Below are 18,618 nucleotides of genomic sequence, written 5' to 3'. Positions count from 1 at the left end.
TCGTGGAATCCAGGAAAAAAATTCATTATTTCACTCCGTACTCCACCTTATATTCATAAAAAAGTAATATTAACAACTAATATCAGAAAAACAACAGTTCCGTAGGTTTTTTTTTTTTTAATAGGTTCTCTTTCATGTGAAGTGATTAATATCACGTTAATCACTCGAGCAATACATGCAGTCATTAATACTAATATTCAGAAGTTTCATCGAGTTAAAAATATCCATTTATCAAGGAAGGATACTACTAAAATATTCATAAAAGGGTGAGGGTGATTCTAAACAAAGTTTTAGCATCGCTAGATTCGACTGTTTTCGCTTCAAATGTTTTGTTATTCTTTGGAGATGGACTTCATAATTTTTAAGTCATAAGCTTAACGGTAAGCTATAACTTAAGACCAAAACGAAATCTCAAAAAACAAAATGTAGTTCAATTTTAAGCGTACAAATCGATTATTTTAGAATTCAAGACCGGAGAAGGAATCGTCTTTTACAAGGAATTGATTTCTAAGGCCGAAAATGATCGAAAAAGTCTTCTTCATCGCCTTCAATCGATTTCAGAAGAAAGGTTCGGTTGGATAGAAATTCAAACAAATTTCTCGAACATTTAAACTTCACTTCTGATAATGAAACTCAAACGATATTTGTAGCATAGAAATTAAAACGCGGTGAATTAAAACCATAGCCCTTTTACTTTACCCTAGTGTGTGACCATTCAAATAAAAGCTAGTTAGCAGTTCTTTCATGTGGTACTGTTTATTATGTTGTACAAGATGGTTCTAGCTTTTAAGTCTGTGGATGAAACCCTAGTGTGTGACCATTCAAATGAAAGCTATTGATCAGTATTTTCATGTGGTACTGTTTATTGTGCTGTGCTAGGCGAAGGCTATGAATGAAATCCATATTTATGATCATTCAAATGAAAGCTACCAAATGAACGCAGTATAATTTCATGTGACACTGTTTGTTTTTCAATATTTTACTAGGCGGCATTTTTTATTTCTCTTTACTTTGAAATTTGACTCTCTAGAGCACCTCACAGTCAATATAACGTAAATTGTTATAGTCTTTTACAGCCGTTTCTTTGAAATGGCACTTCAAAGAGCTAAAATGTTCCCTTTACGCGATAGTTTTTCGTTTGACTTTTAGTGTTAGACCATGACGACAGAGATTTTTCAAGCGAAATAATATTTTGGGGCTATTTCAAGTATTGGTCAAATATTGGAGCATCGCGCAAGAACTGCCACCCAATTTATTCTACAATTTTCCTTCGTTCAGTTGAAAATATTGAGAAATTTTATACTGTCCATACACAGTTACTCTCCCTTTAAAATAACCTAATTCGACCACTCCCTATCTCTGATAGCCTCCTTGCGTTATCGTCTCCACCCCCTCCCCCCCACCCCCGAGATGCCCTTCAAATCCGTGGGGTTGTTAAAGGGATCGATCGTTGCGAAAGTAAAGTTTGTGATCTTGAAAAAAAGCTATTACACTAAGAGCCATGCGAAAAATTCATTAAATCTGATAATATCACAGTTCCAACCCACTTTAATGAGGTAAACTGTCCACTTATGCTCTGGGAAATACAGCAATTTGATTGGCTAAAACTGAGCTGATCGGAATATCTTGCAAGCAGTCAAAAAGGCAAAACAAATTGGTCATTTTACCTACTGAGCGTTTTTTTCAAGTGTCAAAAAGTTTTCAGAATTGTTTTAACTCCTATGAAGAAAGACAAGCTTTGAGAAGAAGTCTTAAAGAAGCCACGTCACGGTTTGCACATCTTGAAAAGTTTAGCGTAAATTTTCCAAGTTCGTCGTTTGTAATCGGTGTTAATCTTCTGCATCATTAACCGTCCTTGTTCCTTTATGGTTTATCATTATCTCTTTGGTGTTTTTCTATCTCAGTAAACCACTGTTTTCAGGTTTTCTTCAATTGGAAGGTAATTTTGTACAAGGCCAAAATAACTCTAAACACATTGTTCCGCTAATTTTGGATAAATAGGGAACGATGAAAGTTTTAAAATCGGCATATAAAATTTTACTGAAAATTATATAGAGATAGGCAAAGGCGTTAAAAATCCAAACATCGTCGCATAGACGTGTTAACAGAAAGAATGAATTTCTTTTTACTAAAAACTTTTGGGAGGTAAGCGATATTCGTGTTGCTCCTATTCCAAAATATTGCAATGCCACACAATATACAGGTGTGGGCAAAGGCCGCAGCGGAGTAATGGATGGTAAGTCGGGCTCAATCCACCGTGTGACAGCAATACAAGTCGATGTACTTGATTCGCAATAACAAAGCGTCATGTGATTTTGTAACGCGTCTGGGAAGTTCTCTTCGCAAGCAGAAAGCCGCATAAACCAGAGACTGTTGGTGTATAGCCAGCTCTGTGTAATAGAAGTGTAATGTGCTATTTTGGGTATTGTTATTGTTATAAGTTATGGGGAATCGCTCTGGCCTGGGACAAGCCTAAGACCAGGTGGAAATAGAGGCGGACAGCTATAGATCAAAAACGGCTTACTCGTTGGGTGGGAGGGTGGGTCGCCAACCTCTTCGCTTTCGCGGCCTCCAGCGGAGTGATCAAATGGAACACTTGTAAATTATTTTATACTTCCATTTGCATGGTCAAATCCTTTAGAACTTTGTAAAAGTACACTAACTGAGGAATAAAAAAAACTGATTCCTATTTTGGGCATTGTCAAATGTGCTGACTGGTACAAGAGAGCTTCAACATCGATCTAGCTGTGACACCTGTAAAACGGCCTTTTCTTTGAGCTCAAGAAAGTCGAAAGCGTTACTAAGTCAAATACAATTATTTCGCGAGAAAGTGTACCCAAAAGACTGCCGCATTGTGCGTTCTTTTTATTTAGTTTATACTTCGCCTGATTCTTTTTTAATTACATTTGTATATTAAATTAATTTAGACCGAATTTTCTACATTGATACATTAGATCATCAATTTCATTGTCATTTTATTTAAGTTAGTTTACATTTGTATATATCCATTGTAATCTTAATTACAATTTTATCCTAGTTTTTTTTCACTTGGCTCCGAGGTTTAGGGAATTACAACCAGAGAAATTGCGTTGAGGAAGAGGAATGAATGATTCATTTCTTTTGTTTCATTCCCCAAAGCCTCAGAGCCGAGTAAGAATTTTAATATGTAGAAACTGGCTTACTTTATTCAAAAGGTATTACAAAGTCCACAGCTAATAGTCCATTTTTTGTGTTGTTTCAACTACAAATTCAAATCTTTCACCTGCCAAAAGAAGAAAAATACAAGAAGATTGTTAGGGCTTTGTATGTATGTATGTTTTAACGCACTGACATGCTAAGAAAATATTTTTTCGTCTACATTGATGACTTGCTTTCGATTTTCTGAACTCAGTTTGAGCGAAATTTTAATTTTTCGAAGATTGCCCATCACGATAACGAGATTAACCAATCACAACATTGAGCGAAGAAAAAAAGGAGCCAATCTGAACTCAGAGCAAAATGCATGCAACCCACGTCTAGCGCGGGAAAAGGGCGGGAAAACGTGCTTAAGCAAACCACCCTTTTTTATTTGCTTCTGACCGGTTGAATAAAATGCATTTTTTTGCTGATTGGTTAAAGCAAAAAGCATGTGTTTCTATCCAATTGCTAAGCAAACGTAAAACATTGGTTCGTACAGTTTGTGCTACTTATTGTAGTCAGTCAAAAAAATGTCTCTTTTACCTTACGACGTAAATTTGTCCCAAGTCTTAATAAAGATAACATAAACGAACAGCAAAATTCTCTTATGTTTATTAATTAGGAAAATGTTAAGACGAAATCCTATAGGAAATAAGCAATTTTTAGTTTTTAGTGGACCGGACAGAATAATTTTAGGTACTTTACAGTTCTTTTTACGTTTTCTCAAAGCTAACGATATAAATAGTTGCCTGAAATAACATCGAAAACAATTTCCTATGGATGTTTCAAAGTTCAGGGAAATTGTGGAAACACAGGTAATTGAAATTTCATCATCAGTTTAATTTCACCAGTACTTTCAAGTGATTCATATGAACTTCAAAATCTGTTTTCGACATTTGGTGTTGTTAGAAATGATTTTTTTGAGAAGATATTTGAAACAGAAGTTTGCAATAATCTCGGTGAAAAGTTTTTGTCCACTTTGTCACTCGAACTTCTGGTGGATTCGTTCTTGAATATACAGATATTTTGTCTTTAAATAAGTCGGCAGGAAAAAAGGGTGATACCTACCTACTCCTCGTCTGAAGAGCGGCTACCATATCAATATCTCCCGTATTTACCGTATCCTCGGTATTTACCGGGTGATCCAGACTCGGATTCAGAGTCAGACCCGGAGTCGGTATCATTGTCAGTTGGGGAGTCAGTCTCAGTTGTGGTCGTTCCCGACCCTTTCTTCCCCTTGCGCTTTCGGTGACGTCGTCGCCACCATCCCCAGAGGCCCTGCTTTCTGTACGGACTGTAGAATGGATCCCTAATGTTTGAAATATATAGTGGTCATTAACCAGCTTGTAAGAGGCGAGGCGTTCTTGGTAAAACATTTTACTCTCACAGTGTCCCTCCCTGTTTAGGCGTATAAGTCGTGTATTCGTAGCAACTGATTATAAGATATTCAGGCAACCTGACAAAATGTACGAAGATGACCAGCGATTGACAAGCATTTCATCTGGGGAGGAGTGAAGAGGGGGAAGCAATACTCCTTATCGTCTCATACTACATAGACCTAACTAAAACCGTTTAAACGGAGGTTCTATTATCTATTTTGATCACGATTTCTTATGCCCATGTGAAACCAGACCAAATAATACTTAACACAGTCGAACCTCTATCAAGCGGCTGCCTCTTATTAAGAGGTCACTTTTCAAAGTCCCGTAATTATTGTCTGTAAAATACTGTATATGAAACCCCTATTAGCCGGCCGCGGCCACCTTTTGGTCGTCCCGGTTAGGGAGTTCTCTATTGTCCTTACCCCTATGAAGCGGCCATCCAAAATTTAAACGCGTAGTTAGCTTTCTTTTGGAAAAGTTGATAGCAGATCAGAGTCCTAAACAGAATTTGACGACTGATAAAAATATTCAATACACGTTTACTATGACTGTCTTGAAGTGATTTTAAAATCACTAAGCAATTAACCCAATCTAAAAAAAAATTCAAAGAACACAAACCGCCATTAAGTGAGCTCCTCCCATTTCGGTTTGTTTTACAGAACCCGAGGTTTCCTCATAGGGCTCCTCTTACCTGTGTAACTCCATCCCAAGCTTTTCCAACAACGAGTTCCTTCTCATTACATTTGAATCGTTTTCTCCGTCAATAGGAGAACCTTGAGCGAAGGCGGTTATCACGATTAAAACTACAATACCTAAAGTAAACGCGCGCTCCATTTCCTCATTAACCCAGCAATAACCCAGCAGTAATCTCTGTCTTCGACTGGCCTTAAGATCCAGACAAGATTTGGTTATTGTACCACGCGTATTTCAGCTTTTATACACAAGAAATTAAGCAATATTGATAACCAGTATCAGAGAGACAACGGATTCGGTGGTGACGTTTTACCAATTGGTAGTTCTTATTCGATGCCACTGTTTAATATTGACAGAGATCTCTGAGTGTTGAGGTGGCTGATAACGGTTTTCAATGCTACATCTCTTTATCGATCAGTAGCTGCTACAAAAATGGCAATCACTGCTGAAAAAGTTCTGCTCCACTTGACATAAAAGGTTACCATAACAACAATACAACCTTGATTGAACAATGTAACCTTAGTGAAATATTGCTAAATTGGTCATATCGCACACACAAAACTTAAAATTTACACTACATTAACAACTGAGGTGGCCTACACTATAAGCCTGGTGTTTTTTTTCGAGGTCTCCTCGCTGTCTTTTTGTTTGTTATTGTACCTGTTTTTTCTTTAAGTTACGGTGTGGCAAATAAAAGATAATGATGATTATGACGATTTTATCTTTCAGAGCTTATAACTCAGAAACGAACTATGAGACCATCAATTTGTTTACTATTGAATTGTGATCAGCATGTTAATATTCAACTTTCGAAGGTTTAAGGTGGCTCTTAACCAACTTCGCATCTCGACATGTTGACCACAGTTCGGTAATATAAAATTGCGGTCACCTGGGTTTTTTTTTCATTTAAAGACTTTCTTTCTTTACACTCAAAGCTAAAATTGAGGCTGTAATATCGCTGTTATGGCAACCCTTTTCTGTCAGGATCGAGATGAAAATAGCTGTGGCTCAGAATATTTTCTGGAAAACCCACAAAATGCCCCCCGTTCCCCCTCCAAAAAAAAGAGAAAAAAAATCGTCTTTGTCCACCTTTGCCCTGATCATTTTCAATTATTCTGAAAGGATAAAAAACAAAGTTTCTAACAGGAACCCATGACCGTGTCAAGTCATGTCGTGTCATGTCATGTCATTACAGTTTTGCTAAAAAATATACCACTATTATCAGTATATTTCTAACCCCTTATCATTGTCGCGGTAACCTCTGTTATTAAGAAACCAGTGAACGCTTTGTGAAAAGAAGACCAACATAGTTGCCATGGGTACCTTTGTTGCTAAGAAACCAGTTAAAATTAAGGCGAAAGCCTACCCCTATCGCTGCAATGGTAATCTCGTACTGTAAGAGACAGTGAAAAAAAATACATAATTTTTTTTATCATAGCGTAGGTAAAGTTAAAGTCTGCATACCAGCCAAGTGGCTCATCAGGTCGGAACTTATCCCGGTTTCTGTAGCATGAAGTGACTAGGAGTATTTCTACCCCACCCTTGATTGGAAGCTAGTCCATCGCAGGGTTACCCCCAGCATCAAGTTCGCCGGTACCTATTTGTACACCTGAGTGGAGAGAGGCACTGTGAGAGTAAAGTGTCTCGCCCAAGAACACAACACAATGTCCCCGGCCAGGCCTCGAACCCGGACCGCTCGATCCGGAGACGAACACACTAACCATTCAGCACTGCGCCTCATAATGTACTTTCGTAAAAACAAAGGTTGTCTAAGGGACAAATTTTTGTTTTTAAACTCCGCATGTCAAGTTACTACATCAAGCTTCATCAACATGACGTTAGTAAGCGGTGGACCATTTGACTTTTGAGGGTGCGGGGGGGGGGGGGTAGGTGATATGGTACAGGAAATTTTTTTTCTCGGGACGTGTGTATTTTTCTTTGTATAACATGCTTTTTTACGGCGCGTTGAACGTGCGTGAATTTTTTTTGGCAGTGGTTGTGTGCATAAATTCTTTATTGGTATAACTGTGCTTGCAGATACTTTATTTTCAAAATAACCCAGCCACTGCCCCCTCAAAAAACGAATGATCCACTCCTAAGGCAAGGTTTTGCAAACACCACTATTCTAAATACGTCAGCAACTTAAAAGATCAATGTTTTACTCGATAATTAATATTTGACAACTTTTCATTCTAAGTCAATATTAAATGGTCCAGTGTAACTTCTATTTGTTTTTTCTCTTGAGAAAAAAATCTCAAAAATGGAAAGGTCTAGAGCCACTTAAAAAGAAAAATAAATAAAAAAAACTTAGGCGTGTCAGAAATTGTTCTTGAGCTCTACAAACGGTTGTGTCTTAACAAGCTGACCTCTTCTATAAGCTCTTACAGCTAAAATTAAATCCGTTTAAATGGGCTATACCATGTATACTGTTGCTATTACGGTGGTAGCCAATTCTGTCACAAAACCACTTTTATGTGTTTAGTAGTAATTAATTGGGCACTTATTTGCCATCAATTAATGAAGGCATCAATTAATAAAGGCAATTTTGACACCAACATTGGTTTCAACTTGAACTTTAATACTTGAACTTCAATACTTGAACTTTAATATATCGATTCTTTAATATTTTAATAATTTTAAGAACGATTGACGCAATGAAGACAATTTTGAGGACAGCTACTGGGCTATAATAGAGCATTTTCACATCCGTGGCCAACAGTAATGTTAACATAAGAAAAAAGTTCAACTCCCATAGTATTGGTTTGAGACATCAACATAGCCGCCGTTTCATTGTTCTGGTTGTACAAATATGGCTGCCTTGAAGTCATGTTAAAACACTCAGTAACGCGCGAATGTAATAAGAATATTGTCGAATGCATATTATTTATACTAACGTTTCAAGAATATTCTTCAGTGGCAGTTCTGAGTTGTTAAATTCTAAGAATATTCTTAATTACAAATCAAGCACTAATGTACTAGGAATATTCTTGAGAATAACGTACTGGATACAACATGAAGTACTTATGTACCCAGAACAATCTTGAGTAGTTACAAATAACGTGCTTATGTATCAAAAATACTCTTGAGTATAAATAAGGTACTTAACTAAGTACTTAGAATATAAGCCTGATCGAGTTGAAACGAGGGAATTGAAATAAAAAAATACCAGACCTTAATAACGTTTGGCACGGAAACCTTTTGGTCGGATTTAAGGAGGCTGGCAACCGTTTCCAAGACTTTTCCAACAGCTATGCTTTGACAGATGAACTTTGACCGCCTTTTATCAAGTGATACTACAGTACAATAACAGTTTTTCACAAATGCCTGATCATTAATTGGTGAACAAGTTCGAAAATTTAAGGTGGTTCTGAACCCCCTAGACAAAATTTTGTAAACTTCGTAAAAATTTGCATCTTATCATGCTTATCAGAATTTGATAATAAAAAATAGGGATGTCAAGCCCGTTTTTGAGCTATAAGCACTTAAAGCTAAAATTAAGGGAGTTTAACAGGTTGGTTTGTTGCTATAGTAACCTGTTATATAAAAAAGGATGACCTCAACTTGTTATAAATAATTGGGCATTTTGTGATAAAACTATTGAATCATCTCTTGATAAACAGTGGAAGTATTGACCCTTCAAAGTTTAGCTGTTGGAAAAGTGCTGGAAACTGTTACCAGCCTCCTTATGAAAGTCCATAAATTTTTGTAAGATTCATTCGTACATTGGAAAGATCTTTAAAGAAGGTCGATGTAGGCAAGTTTTATTTTCTTAAGAACTAAGGCGCGAGCTTTTTCTAAACTAAATTAACGACTTCTTCAATCGTTGCTATGGTAATCCCTGTTGCTAAGAAACCACTAAATAGGAAACTATGGTCATGTAATCATTATTGGTAAAAACAAAAGATTGGTTCCCGACCGAATTTATCGTTTTCAAAAACCACAGTCTAATTCTAAAAGAAAAAAAAGGCTTATCAAACCCCTTATAAGGTCAAGGGGTTTCTTTAAAAAGCTTCACCTTACTTTAAAAAGTTACCTTCGTTTTTTTTTATATTAGCTCAAAATATGAATTTTTCAATGTACATAAGGTGGAGTACAGGGTTAAACAATGACATCTATCCTAGATCTCGCGACCACACGAAGTTCGAAGATTACTGCAGCGACTCTTCTTTTCAAAATGGAGCGCTCCTTTATTCTTGGTGTTGTAATTGTGATTGTGTTAATCGCCTTCACCCAAAGTTCTCCTATTAACGAAGAGAACGAGCCAGATTTGATGAGCAGGGATTCTCTTTTGGAAAAACTTGGCATGGAGTTACACAGGTAAAGGAAAAAAGGACAAAAAAAAAAAACCTTTGAACACTTTGTCTGTAGTGTACGTTGCTTTTAACTATTTTTATATAAAAAGCGCAATATAAGTAATAAAATAAATAATAAAATAATAATATCTCAAGATTTTAGCCGAAGGAACAAGCAAATTTCCCATTAAAAGAAAAAAAATTGGGAAAGTTTAATCCCTGGACCGAGTTTGTGGTCAAAGGACGTTTTTCTCACTGGTGAACCATCGAAGCAGTGATAAAATTAGATGACAATGTCAACGTCGAAAAGCTTTATCTTTAGTACTTTTCATTTTTTTTACTATTCAAAATTTTCAGCTTCCGTCATTTTATTGAACCTGAAATATTAATCAGTTACTTATCTTAAGTTTAAATTTAGTGGTTACTTTTTTTCTCAACGGCCACTTTTGCAGATGCACGTTGAAACACACGAAACGTCAAATAAAAAGATGTAATTTTCGTTTCCCAGCAATGCCTTTTATTGCCATTTTTATCACTGCAGTTTGCGTGTCTAGTTTTTCATTTTCATAAATAGATGATAGTATTACTGCTGCACAGTCTTTTCATCAGTAAAGGTAAAAAAAGGTAAAGTCTGCAACGAGCCAGGTCAGGCCGGAGCTTATCTCGGTTTCTGTAGCTTGAAGCGACTAGGAGTATTTTTACTCCCCCCCTGGATGAGATGCTAGTTTATCGCAGGGTTACCCCTCAGCAAAGTTCGCCGGTACCCATTTATACACCTGGGTGGAGAGGGGCATTGTCTTGCCCGAGAACACAATCCGGAGACGAGCGCACTAACCATGAGGCCATCACGCCTTCATCGGTACCCGAAGGAAAACAGCACTGTGAGATTGAATGTGTGTTTTAATTCAAACTTTAGGGATCCAGTCTCCAACCCGTCCAGAAAACGTGGCTATTGGGGATGGAGGAGACATCGTCGTTACGGCAAGCGCAAAGGATGGGGAGGGTACACAACCACTAACAGGAGCGACGAGGAGTAAGTGGCCACTTACGTTTCTTATTGTTCCACTGTAGAACATAAATAACATGGATTAAAATGAGCAACGGCAACGAAAACGTCACTAAATAAAGGATTAATGAATAGATTAATGAATGCACGTGCGTTATAAATCTTAGCACATTTATTTGCCATATTCTGCAAAACGACGGAGTGAATTGACTTACTTCAAACCTTCGCGGGTGTCTTCCAGAAAAAAATTCGTACGCGCGCTGTTTTCAAGGAAACCCCCACAAACTATATATCAACAGAAAGGTTATAAAATTTAGAATTTGACAAAATTATGTTTTGTTTTGGATTTTGTTTTCCAAAGTCGGCAGAGGCCGTCAACTCCAAAATGACCGACTGACGTTTCAGTAAATTAATCGGGTATCAAACGCGATCGTTCATGCGAAATAACTGTGCCGTGTTAATCACAAAGCCTCAATCTCCAAAAACGTGTCAGCATTTTCTTTTATTTCTATTGGTTATCTTTTTATAGATCTGTCAATTTCGACTATCGAAAAATTCGCGTAACCTGTTGCGTTAAAGGCCGCCGCGAGGAAAGTATTAAAATAAAGGAATTCGCCGACACGCTTTTATTCCATATCTATCAGTGAATGTTCTGACCAAATTTCATGGAAAACCGTCAAATCTGCATACCCTATTAATTCATTTAAAGAGAAGGGATTCTCTCGAAAAACGAGTGCGAGTTTTCGCCCTCTAAAGATTCATAAACATATCACGCCTTCACAGAGGAATGTGTTAACTTGAAGAGCCGCGAGCCAATGAAATAACAGAACCCCTAGCCTTCACAGTATGCAAACTTGAGCTTCGCGGACTTTAATTTTTTTGACCAAAAAAAAATCGACCAATGTAGTCCCGCGAAGGTTTGAAGTAACCTTAATCCTAGTCAATTGCAACGACAGAATTTTCACATTTCTAATTGGAATTCAATGCTAATAGGAGTCTGATACCAACAGACACACTGAATAAATCTAGATTATTGCTTGCTTAAGTAAAATCAAAAATGTATTTTTTCACGTTTTGCTGGGAGATGCCGTCGTGGTTCCCTTATACCCTAAAACACGAGAAAATGTTATTCCCTGTTGTCGCTTAATTCTTCATCCTGCGTTTTCTGTTCCGATATATATTGCAGAACAAGAAGAAAGCGATTGCTAATGGTAAAATAATACAAGCCTTCGAGGCGTTAACCAATGTTTTGCGCTCGCTTGACGTGGCAATTGGATAAGTACTAGTGCTTCGTTATTTTACCAATCAACCAAACTTTCCCGCGCTTGACGCGGGTTGCACAGATTTTGTCTCGTATCTGATTGGTTCATTGTGGTATTGGGACGTGCCGTGATTGACGGTGAGTGACAGTCATTAAGTATCGGTCCGTATAAGAAGGATGGCACCACGCGGCAAGGAATGCAAAAAGGTGCTAACTTTTGTGCAATTTTGCTATTGTTGTACCATACTTCTGATTGGCTCAATCAATAAACTCTACCAAAACTTCAGATAGCTGTTTATACATTAATGCGTAACTGATCAACTATCTTCCTTTCAACAAAACCTGTTCTGAGTCTAAATACCACAGTAATCCTACGTGGGGAACGTTGGAAAATTGGAAGCTTTTATTGTCTTTGTTTACGACTGTTGTGATTGGTTGAATGTTTTAACACAAAGGAAACTACCTTTCAAAATAGAGTTAAAATACATTTTATTTCATAACCTTCTTTCCATCGGTTGATTCATTCTACGTATGAAAACACAACCGTTTTGATGTGGGGAAAGCGTATTGCCACAGAATAATAGAAAATGCTACAGTTCTTATCTGGATCATTACTTAAAAGAATCTCTAACCGAGGGAAGAAAAACAAACGAAAGTCGGTGCAAACGTAGGAGCGTTATGGTGGACACATTAGAAAGTTCAAATCTGTAAAGCTTTTTAATTGACTATAGTTTTATATTTTCCTGTCTTTGTAGGTAAACTGTGCGGCTTAAAACAGCACAAGACATGGACCACGGGAAATGGCCGACGAATCTGCTTTAAAAGGAAAAAAAAAGCCATTAAAAACTAATATAAGCATTGTAATAGAAGCTGGTAAAATTTTGACGTAGCTTCAATAAAAGGGTCGAAAAGTGTGTGTTTAGTTTGAAGAAGATGAGAGTTTTAAGTAAAAACCCCAGCCTTATTCTGAGTAAGTCCGAAGTCTGGGGCTTTAATATTTAGCAATTTATTTTTCCTGTGCGTATGGTGGACAATAGGCCTAATCACGGTTTTCGACGCCATGTTGCTGGGTATGCAAAGCGGTCAAAAATTACAGTGTTTGTATGGGAATCGGATGGCAAATAACTTTTTTTAAAATATTCATTGTGCACCTGACTTATGAATCACAGCTTTACCACACTAGTGGCAGATTGTATTCACCAAATTTGAAGAACGTAGGTGGGCTAGAAGACGCTCAGTTGATTTTTAATTTCCCATACATTTTTCTATAACTTTTTTCCCGCGAACCGTATCTACCCAGCCAAATTTACAGACAAATGTATGGAAAATTAGAAAAATTAACTGAGCGTCTTCTAGCCAAGCTGCACCGTTCAAACGTGGTGAATACAATCTTCTATATAGTATTTTAACGTTGCGATTCAAAAATGGCAAAAATTCAATTTTTGAAAAAGTTATTTGCCATCGGATTCCCACACAAACACTGTAATTTCTGACCGCTTTTCCTACCCGCAAGATGGCGTCGAAAACCGTGATTAGGCCTATTTCAGTTTAACTTCCGCAAACGTGACCTAAAATTAAAACGAGCATAAATTCTTAGCTTAGACGTCAGTGGGCCAGAACTGATCGCTGGGAGTCATAAATTCGTCAGCCTTATATTTGAAGTAGCTTGGTCGGTCCGTACAGGTGAATATTAGTCTTGTTATTTTGCGAGTAATTTCCCCTTTCCCCCAATTTACGATCCAATAAAGACCTCCCGCAATTAAAATAACAGATATCCATGGACAAAAACTTTAAATCGCTATTGAATAAACCTTGGAAGGAGTTTTTATCAGTACATTTTTTTGTAAGAAAATTGTTTTTCTGGCCGAGGTTGAATGTTCTTATTTTTCTGCCGATTTTGGGCTGAAAATATTCCTATGAATATTCTTAGATTATAGCGTATGACATTTCTGTTTTCTAATGTATTTGGTGTCTGGGTGGCGTTAAAGTAATTTTGGAGCTATTCTGCCATAATAAAGGCCTGATGTCGCAGACATAATGTTATTAGAATCGAACATACGGCTAGTGCTGTTTTTGTTGCTTTTTGACTAGTTTTGCCGTTCAGAGAAAGGCAGAATATTAAACCGTTTAGTTAGATAAAAACGTATAATTGTATTGTATTTCAGCAAATTTTCAACACACAAAATTATATTCTTTTCAAAATCTCAGTCTCGGAATTATTCTTACAATACTTTAAAATTTCAAAATTTCATTCTTACAAAACATATTCTTATACAAAAGAGATAGTTTATGTCTCTTTGAATATTCTGAAACTGACGATGAGAGACTGAAAAACACTCTAAACCACTTCGCTGGGAAAGTGACAGAAAATGAGCTTTTAAGACTACCTTTTGCGTTGACGAGTTTAACAACGATAATTTTAAGTTCGGCGCAGTTGAACAAAAGCTTATTCTATGTTTTTCTATCGTGAATCAAAAAAAAAAAAAAAAAAAAATGCAACAATAGTCTTACTTGCACGATAATTTAGTCGAATGAAATTTAATAGTGTTCACTGTTTTCGTCAGTTACTGAATCAATCATTTTAATTTTCCATTTCCGATTCAATCTATGGCTTTTTCTTCGCGGACAAATGCTGGGTTTTGTTACAGATTTCTAAACTTTTGGATTGGAAATTCTAAATCCAGAAGTATAGCCGTTGGAACCTTCAAATCAAAATATCTTCTCGGAAGAACTCGGTACTAAGACCTTGTGAGTTTAATTTTACACAGCAAATTAATCAACTGAGCATTTTTTTTTTGTCGGCGAAATTTGGGTGCAATAAACCTTTGTACACAAAACTCAAAAAAATTAAATTGCTTTTGGGTTTTTATCAGCTGCTTTTAGTTAGTTTCGAATGATGCAGAATTCTTTGTGAAAACACTACTTTTTAACCATTTTCCTTAGTTATAAATTTTCGGTTTATGGTTTAGCTCCAGCTAAAAATAAAATAAAAAATTGCTTTATTAACCGACCTTTAGTAAGTGATGTTACCGGGTTAAAAGCGACGTGCTTTGCATGCATAACTACAAGACAGCAGCAAATTACAAATTGTTGTCTCTTCAGGCAATTTTAAAAATCAAGTACGATTTTAAGAGTGTCACTGGCTGCCAATTTTCAATTGAACACTCGACTTCCTTAATAATACACAGTGACTCAGCGTCCCACAAAGCCCTCGATTTTGGCGTTTTACACGCGTTTTACTTCATAGAAGGGAAGTAACTGTCGTTTATAATTAAGACTCGAACGGAAATTTTACTTTAACAACAGTTCTTTTGACGTAAATTGACGACTTTTTATCGAAACTGTCGAAAATTACGTGTGTTATATTTTATAGAAAACAACTTCTATCGTTTATGAAAAGGTAGACGGAAATTTCACTTTAACAACGATTTCTGTCGGGTGAAATTAATAGCTTTTTATAGCAAGCCTTCGAGAAAACCAATTCACATATATTTTACTTCATAGCAAAAAACTTACTACGGCCGTAGCTTGACTAAAAATTGTTACTGAGGCAATATCAAAAGAAACGCTTCTTTGTATAATTGTATTGATTTATTTTTTTAATGCATAGCCTGTTACGGGGACTTGACATGAAAAAAAGTCAATTCAAATTTTTACCCAGGCAAGTGCCTCGCTTCGCCTGTTTACCCCTACTTTCTATCGTTTACGAATCGATTTGGAAAAACGTGGACAGAAATTCGACTTTATTAACGATTTCGCTCTGGTTAAGAAGATTAAAACCTCTTACTCGCAAGAGCTTTCGAGATCTGCATGAAAAATAAAAGCCAACTTTTATTTTGCAATATGCTAAAAAGAAACAACACCATGTAGCAACACTTCTCAGTTTCTTACATAACATAATCTCAACTCTTAAAACCATTTCAACAGGCTTAATGTATGAGTCCAATTAATTTAAGGGCCATTTTCAAAGCGCTACTTCGAAAATTCTTAATTACAAAACATTTGACCATACACTAACAGAAGTCAACAGAACTAAAACTATAAGATAACAACTATCTAGCATAAATAAACCGCCTTTTTTATAATACGATTGAAAACGCCTTCCAAACTAAAATGTGGCATTCCAATTTGGAAAAATTCCGAAGGGTACTGGTATTTGATGCCGAAAAAGTTTGTGTTTCCGAAAGGTTTTGGCTTATTGGAAGGAGAAAAAGAAGTGTTCAGTTGAGTCCGCCAGGGACCAGACATCCAATTTCACCAAAATGTACAATTTAATGTAAAAAGATCGTGCACCCATCGCGCTTTCCTTTTTTGAGAGATTCAGATTTTCTGATCTCCCGGCCCACAACTTATCAGAATAAAACGGTCATCCATCTATGATTCTAAAAGGATTCAGAATTTCTGATCCCCCAAGACTTTAATAGTTTCAAAAAACTGATCCCCAGTCCACAACCCGTCAGAGCAAAACAGTCATCTATTTATAATTCTAAATGTATCCAGAATTTCTGATCCCCATCACCTCACGGGACAAAAACGGCTATCTGTTCATGGTTCTAAAAGTATTGCGAATTTCTGATCCCCCTCCCCCACCAAATCTGCTAACATGATAGAAAGAGCATTTCTGATCCCACATGACTTAAAGGGATTCAAAAATTCTGATCCCCCAGTGCATAACTTATCAGAACAAAACGGTCATCTACCCATAATTCTTAAAAGGATTCAGAATTTCTGATCCCCCTTGTCAGGTGACAGGACAGAAATGGCCGTCTATTTATAATTCACAAGAAATTAACTAGATGTCTGATAGCTAAAAAGTAACGATTGGATAGTAACTTTAAACACATTACAGACAAAAGGATCACAGAGTAAAGGGCATCAGAAAAGTACACAAATGAAATATTCACAGCTACGTCATTATTAATAACGATTTGAAACCACGCCAAAGGATCGAGACAAAAATTGCAGTTTCATTTCGGACAGTGAAAGGTTTTATTTTCAATTCAAAAAGATATGAATTTAGGCTCCAGAATTACGAGCTGTTGTTTAAAGTCCACATCAAAGATAACAAGAATTTTAATCAGGACTCAGCTGCCGTCTGCGCCACCTCCGTTTTCTGCTTTAATGTGTTCGTTTCGGATTGAGGGCCGCTATTCTTGCCTTTTTTTTTCCCTCTGCTCTGCAATGAAGCAATTGAAGCTAAATATTCTTATAAATAGCGATAGAATTAACATTGTTTTTCATTAATCAATTGATCGGGAGTGTATTCTTTTGTAAAGAATAGTGAGCAGTATGTAGGCAATGCGGTAGTGAAGTGTATCGAGCGTGATCTGTAGCTTCAAATCAATTCAGTGTAAACTTTAAGTTACCTCTTCAAAAAGCACACTAACAAGCTATTATGCAAGCATTTCATACATAGGAAATGCGTGTGAATAATTTCTTCGTTACGGGTGCTAATAAAATCAGGAGAACAAACGTTTTTCTTGTGTTTCAGTGATCGCGAAATAAATATAACAACGAAATTTCTTCAGCCACAACATTGCTTTCGATTCAAAGATTGAGCAGCTAACTGTAATGTTGAGCAACAATTATGATATACTTACTTTTCTGCGACTTGCCTTTCTTTCACCGAAGCAACCAAGATACTCATTTGAACTTGGACAAATCATTCCATGCTTCTTGCTGCTATTGACAATGTTGGATTCGAAATTGCGCGCAAATAACCGACTCCTTTGGAAAGGGAATCTGCTGGTCAAAAGTATTCATTTATCAGATTGACCGAAGGATTATGGGATCGGACGGAAACACCAAAATGGCGGGCAAAGTCGTGGTCAATGTTGTTAGGATTCGATAACAAAGCTCTCTGTTATTATATAGCCTTGCTCTACGTTGGAAAGCAGTCACAAATTGTTTACAGATGTCCGTTGTTATTCCAGTTTAGTCAAATCCCAGTAAAGGTGGAAAAGTATGAAGTTTCGTCGGCAAAACAGTGTGGCAATCAAACTATTTGCCAGCAGCTGGCGGTTTCTCTTACACTCGTCAGGTTTACAGAAAGGTTATGGTTCCTGCAGCTTTCCAAGGTAAACTGATTTTCTTGCATAATTTGTGACGGTTCTTAAAATACTGGAAACGTTCTGGCCGGTTAAATTGATCGTGGAAGATTACAGAAGATGCAGATGCTTTAACACACTGTTAAGTCTTGTTGATTTCGTGAATACAAATGTTCATTTCCTAAAGGAGTTATGAAAGCAACTGTATTCAACGCAACAATATACTAACAATTTCGTGTTGGGAAAATCATTCATTGTAAAAGTACAATAAGTGCAATAAATGTGAGCTCTCTCATGTAGTTTACATATACTTCTTATATATCTGGTGTATATCTTGTCTAGGATCAACTGGGCATACATATGTAGTATACAACACCTAAAACACAAGATATCAAAAAGCAACATCCTTCACCTTTTTGATTTTCAGGTTGATGGTGGTGCTCTTGAGGTTATGTTAGATGTGCATATTACATTATCAAGACCATTTGTTTGCCACTTATTACTTGAGTTGCAAAAGACTGATGTTATTTTCATTAGGGTGGTTGAAGTTCTCTTTAATTGGGCAGTGTTCCAAAGGTCCTTTATAATTTGGCATTTCTTTATGCAAATAGAGGTTATTTAGAACAGCAGATATAATTCACAGCTAGGTTACGGAAAATTACTTTTAACCACTTCCAGACCTTTGTTCATAAGTCTTGCCATAATTTGAAAAACCCATGATTCATGGATAAAATTAATTGAAAAAAATACTTTCATGAAG

General features: G+C 36.6%; 1 protein-coding gene across 1 annotated transcript; it reads left to right on the top strand.

Moving 5' to 3' along the window:
• The first annotated feature begins 9,426 nt into the window (after positions 1 to 9,426).
• On the top strand, positions 9,427 to 10,583 carry LOC145494410 (uncharacterized). The gene is made up of 2 exons (XM_081473870.1): positions 9,427 to 9,569; positions 10,461 to 10,583. The coding sequence occupies exons 1-2, from the start codon at positions 9,427 to 9,429 to the stop codon at positions 10,579 to 10,581; spliced, it is 264 nt and encodes an 87-aa protein (XP_081329996.1). The 3' UTR covers positions 10,582 to 10,583.
• Positions 10,584 to 18,618: the final 8,035 nt, after the last annotated feature.

The sequence above is a fragment of the Orbicella franksi genome, chromosome 8 (assembly GCF_964199315.1).
Source record: "Orbicella franksi chromosome 8, jaOrbFran1.1, whole genome shotgun sequence".
NCBI classification, from domain to species: Eukaryota; Metazoa; Cnidaria; class Anthozoa; order Scleractinia; family Merulinidae; genus Orbicella; species Orbicella franksi.
Note: the sequence above shows the minus strand (reverse complement) of the source record. Positions and strands in the feature narration are given on the sequence as shown.